This window comes from Emys orbicularis, chromosome 4, assembly GCF_028017835.1.
Source record: "Emys orbicularis isolate rEmyOrb1 chromosome 4, rEmyOrb1.hap1, whole genome shotgun sequence".
Taxonomy (NCBI): domain Eukaryota; kingdom Metazoa; phylum Chordata; order Testudines; family Emydidae; genus Emys; species Emys orbicularis.
Genome location: NC_088686.1, coordinates 108,950,816 through 108,956,815, shown reverse-complemented (window position 1 = coordinate 108,956,815; position 6,000 = coordinate 108,950,816). Strand labels below are relative to the sequence as shown.

At 40.3% G+C, this 6,000-nt stretch overlaps 1 protein-coding gene across 1 annotated transcript in view; it reads right to left on the bottom strand.

Annotated features, from left to right (window-relative positions):
• Positions 1-2,233: 2,233 nt before the first annotated feature.
• CPT1A (carnitine palmitoyltransferase 1A) overlaps positions 2,234-6,000 on the bottom strand; it is a 67,998-nt gene continuing 64,231 nt past the window's right edge. The window contains exon 19 of the mRNA XM_065404441.1: positions 2,234-2,320. Coding sequence (XP_065260513.1) covers positions 2,234-2,320 — 87 coding nt within the window. The remainder of the gene's footprint in view (positions 2,321-6,000) is intronic.

Below are 6,000 nucleotides of genomic sequence, written 5' to 3'. Positions count from 1 at the left end.
AAAAACAAACTCTTCCTGTGCCAATTATATTTACATTCTCTTAAGGAATGTAAAATTGCATTGATAACTGCACTACCTACAATTACATATGTAACATTTAAAACCTGAGAGTCAAACCTAAATATTTTCGTAATAAAAAATTCTCCTACAAGCTAATATGTCAATGTTAATTTAATACAGATTGGTCAGTGGTCATTATAAATAGTGCATGATTTCTGCAGCTCCAAAAGGACAATTCACTGTGAAGTTGCTGCAGTAGTCTGATTAGATGCCATGCCTGCCAGTTGCAGTAAGGCTTATTTGATAATCTCCTTGCCTGCACACTGTATCTGACCCAATAAAAATTATCTGGCCCACTTCTGTCGGGTTCCTGCATTACAATATTTACATGACTATGCATCTGGGCCTCTTCCCAAACTTGTGTATCAAATTTGTGTGAAACCCAGAGGGAAAAAAATTTACATGGCAGAGTCAAAACAAGATAATGGTCAGAAAATATTCATATTCTCAATCTAAAGATAAATTTGACATTTTCCTTTACAGGGCTGTTAATGTTGTTATAGCCCTGGAGCAGCAGTCATTTTTGTACTGACCACCACTGTATATGTTACATGATCCTTTTATATACAGTTGCTCTGACAAGTACTTGCCACATTTTATGCTGCTTAGGCTCTGTGTGATATAAAGACTATCTAAAAGGAACACAACCTTGAATCCCAGGGAAGAGAGGTATCACAAAAAGCTACTTCATTTAATTTCATAGCAACCATGAACTGTGAAGGTTTCTTTACTTTGCTTTTAAAATTTCCATTATATACCTTTTTGAGTGGTACTGCTCAGTTTCCCCCCCCCCCCCCTTTCTCCCTCCCTCCCCATTTGCTTTCCTCATTAACTGTGTGTTGATTCTCCATGGCCCTACCCAGAGCCTCTCCAGGCAGAGACCAGAGAATGCTAGATTTCACCATTCTGGCATTACCATTTGACTGTCTTAATCCTTTCCCCTTAAAGATGTTTGGAAATGTGGTGGGTGCTGCTTTAAACATGAGGGTAGACAAGATGCAGTTCCTTAGCTGCAGACAGTCTTCTTCTATGGATTGCCCAACGGGTTTGTATGTAGCTAATGGCTACGTTCCCTAGAGTCCCAGAGAAAAACGTGCATGAGATGCAGCAGTTATCTTTGGTGACTTACACAGCAAAATGGTGATTTTTAGAAATGTGGTGGTTCTGAAACAAAGTTAATTCATTGTCTCACCAGGATTGGTCTTTCATTAGACAGACAAAGGGGCATTTCACAAAGAGGCCCTCAGCCAAATTACAATGTGTAAAAACATGAACTCTTATCCTATGTTGCACCTAAATAAATCAACTTGAGAATTAAATTTACAATCCCATTCCCCTTGTCCAGCATAGAAAATGTATAGAAATATTCAAAAAACAAGAACCCCACAGTGTAAGGTTTCCCTGTATTGAGGCCTTTCATTTTTAAGGCACTGGCTCATACAACATGCAGGTATGTTCATATGGTAATAAAATTAAGATGTGGCAAACTATATGCTTATAAAACAGAGGAAAATAGGCGATACCTGCCATTCTTTTATGTAATGCAACTATTTTACCACCCACTGTAGCATATACTTATTTCCCAGAAGCACAGTATATTTTCAGTTAGTGCATTACATTAGGTTATGTCAGGTTGTGATATATTTTCAATGCAAAGAAATACCTTTAAAAAGTGACAACTTAGATGAATACCCACAAGTCTTGTCACTCAGACAGAAGCAGCAGATATACTAATTGATGTTTTGCTACCAGTACATATGAAGTCAAATACTTTCTGCTGATTAAGGTTGACTTAATAAATTTTATCCACTCATTTATGAAATACAAGTAGACCCAGATTTTAAGTAAAAAGTTACTAAATGTACACAAAATTGAGACAGGCCTACAGTAGCTACAGTACACATGCCTTTCACATGATGTTGCCTTATACTATCCCTAGAATCACATAGGATGTCAAAAGTCATCCCTTATGGGAAGAAAACTCTTCTGAGCTATTGTGAACTGATAGGACATTTGAACCTCAACCTAGGTGTTGAATCCTTATTCACAGGTGATCACTGGATGATTATGACCCAAATGCCCCTCCAATCGTTGCATAGTACACCTTGCTTTCATTCATTGATCAGAAGAGTTCTCGCCCCAATGGTAGGACACTGGCATTGATATTAGGGAATCACTTGGTAGAGTTCATACCAACGCCAAATAAAGCTATGGTGTCAACCATTGCTTGCTTGATGTTTTTTCCAAAACGATGAGAATCCTAAGAGAATAAAAAGATATAGGAAGAGTTGTAATGCAAGAACTGCCACCATTATCTTGTAGCCAAACTTATCTATTTCCTCCTTTCATTTTTTGTAATTTTGAAATTTATGGAATGAAGCAGTCATCTATTCATACTGAAGTAGGAGAATGTGAAAATCTGAATAATTTTAATGCAGTATATAAGAGGGCTATCTCAGCATGGATCCTCCTCCATTATCCATTTCGTCCCTGTAAACGGAATTTAGCTGTATTTTAGTTTGAAATTAGATTGGTCTCTATTGTAGGTTAGATTGAAAAATTTTCTCCCCCAGGAACAGCACTGACTTTTGCAGATTACTATTTCAAAGAGTGACGTGTTTAAAAAAAAAAAAAAAAAAAAGACTCAGCAGGAACCGACTTTCAAATGACACCAAAATATAAGGAAATATAGATGACCTGGGAGAAATCTTTTAACATGAAGTCTCTGGTGACAATTTTGTGACGCTACACCTGATATTCTTTATAGAAATATTGTTTTAATATGATTATAGCATATCTAAGATGTATTTTATGCAAGATGGGTCTTGTGAGATATCATTGGAAAGGTTATGATTTACTGAATATGATTATCCTATTTGTATGCATGTATGATTTTTGTATCTAAAGTTAGGAATATTGACTATACATACATCAGTACTACAAAAGTGTTTGCACCTGAGGAACGCCCACCAGACAGAATGCAATCAGTCTGGATGAGCCATTATGGGAAAAACAATAGGTCTTTGACGATGCTAATTTCCCACCTTCCTGGGATGCTACAAACCGCCTCTGACTCATGGCTGCTTTGACACTGCAGGGTCATGTGATCAAAGTCACATTGTACTGGACTCCATAATAGAATACCAGTACTTTTCCACTGGGGGAGAGAGGGGGGTGGGGGGAAGAGACCACAGTGGAAAACAAAGGATTCCTGCTATATGAAAAACTTATTTAAGGCCAGAGAGTGACTTAATCAAGTTTATTCTTCACTGAATCCCCGCCCAGGATGACTGCTGGAAACATCTAAGGGTATATCTACACTGGCAAGTTTCTGTGCAACAAGTTATACCACTTTTATTAAAGTGCTGGAATTAAACTGTTGTTGCGTGTCCATACTGTGCTCCTTATGACAGTGGAGCGCATCCACATTAGCAGCTCTTGCAACAGCAAAGAGAGTAGTGCATTGTGGTAGCTATCCCACTGTGCAACTGGCCGCAGGGTGCTGTGGGAAGGGTTTGCAATGCCTCGTGGGGCAGGCACAGCATCACATGATGCAGGTTTCCCAATCCCATTGTCCCATGGGTATCCTACTACATTGCCAGTTGCTTTTCAACGCGCGTGCGCGTGTGTGTGTATAGCAGGAGGAGAGACACTGTGTTTTGGGGGATAGAGTGTGTCAGCATGCTGTTTTCTAAGTTCAGACAGCAGCAGGAAGCAACCAGTCCTGAGCCAGGGGGAGTGGGAAACCCCGACATCAGCCCCGCCTCCCTCCCTGGACACTTTCTTCACAGCAATCTCTCTCTCTCACACACACACGCCTGTCTCTGTGTTCAATAGCATGAGCATTCCACATTAATGGTTTGCTTTGTGTCCCGGAACAGATCAGCACAGCACGCAACGGCTGTCAGAAACGGAGCTTTGAAAGGGGAGGGGTGCATATCTCCAGGGCAGCCAAGTTCAAAACAATGAGCAGAGCAGCCACTTGAGGGATTATGGGACCCTTCCGGAGGCCAATTGATTGCTTTCTGCGCTGTAATGTATTTACACTGCCAATACAGCGCTGGATCCTCTGCGCTGTAAGGCTTATAACGCTCATCGAGGTGGTTTTTTTGCAACGCTGCAACTGAGGAGTTTCTGCGCACTAAGTGGCTTGGCAGTGTCTACACCTCAGGAGTTACACCGCAGAAAACTGATTTACTGTGCAGAAACTTGCCAGTGTAGACAAGGCCTAAGAAACAAAGATAAAGTGGAGGGGGAGAAGGACTGAGCCCAGGCTGGGAAGGTGTTTGGCCTGTGAAAGAAATACCTGGAGTTTTAATCTGCAAGCAAGAGCAGCTTGCCTTTAAGAACCTCTGCAATCTGCTTAAAACAACATTTAGGGTGAGAAATTACTATTTGTAACCAGTTTTTTTAGCGTATTAAGCTTAGTTTGCGTGTTTGTTTTATTTGCTCAGTAATCTGCTTTGATCTGTTTGCTATCCCTTATAATCACTTAAAATCTATCTTTTGTAGTTAATAAACTTGTTTTTGTTTTCTCTAAAACCAGTTTTCATAACTGGGGGGGCAAAAAGCTGTGCATATCTTCCTCCACAATGAGGGAGGGAGTAATTTTCATGAGCTTACACTGCACAGTCAGTCCTCTGTGCAACGCAAGACGATACAATTTTGGGTTTGCACTCCAGAGAGTGGTGTGCACTCGACTGCTGCGCAATTCGCTAGCTGAGTCTTCCCAGGCAGAGCTGATTTCAGTGTCTGTGTCTTTCTGCAGCTGGGCGCGTCCCTACTTATGTGTGTGCAGGAGTAGGCTTGAGGGCCTGGCTCAGCAGGACAGTGTCAGGGAGCCCAGGCTGTGGAACAGGCAGGCTCAATGGTACCCCAGTACATCAGGTGGCACCGGGGGGGGGGGGGTAACCCGTCACAAATACATTTTGTACTTGAGGTTGTGTTGGGATCTCTTATCTTTCTGGCACCAGAGGGTTATGAAAACTATAGTAAATAATTGTACAACAATGCTCTAGTCTATTAATAATAAACTGTGAACCAGACCAGTTTTCCTTCTTGTAAGTTAAAGATCAATAATGAAAGGAAGGAATTAAGATTAAAAATAGGACCAAACAGTTATAAAACTGAACACAGTGCACACTGGGTGTAGAAATAGTATTGAAGTCAAGGTCACTAATAAAAAGTGCTTCCTTCTTGGTGTGGAACTCTGACTTCACTGATGAGTAAGGCAAAAAACCTGAGGCAACTAAAGGATGAATTTGCATGATCCAAGGACAACAATTTATGTCCTAATCCATTTATGAATAGGGAATAGTAGCACTGGAAGCATCGCTAAGATACCTTAAATTATCTAGGAGATCAGTCCCAACAAGATGATGAGATCATCTATGTGGCTAAAATTCAGCAGGTTTATAGAAACACAGTAAAAAAATAAAATGAATGACTGAAGCTCAACCTGTATCACAGTATATTCCCACCTGATCCTAATGGATGACTCTCACTAAAAGCTTCAGAATATACTACACGTTTATTAAATACTGATCAACACAATAACTGGACAAGCTTCACATACTATAGTTTAGACTAGGAGATACTTTTTTTCAGAAAGAGGTGGCATACATTCTGCACTGTCTTAAAGCTCCAATGCCTCCAACTAGTGGAAGGCCTGAAGAAAGATGTGCAGTATTAAAAAGTGAGAATCCACCAGTGGTGTTTACTGGATGGATAAGGACTATCTTACACGAGTCCCATGACACTGCATGTGAGAGAAAAAGATCAGGCCATATATTTTCATGGTGTATGAAAGTCTGGATGAACTTGAATGGGGGCAGCTTCCATTGTTTATAAAGATATTCAACACATACAAGTTGAGAAAAACAGATTCACAGCAGATCTAAAAAAGTCAGCAGGAGTAATCACAGAGAAGCCATATACTAC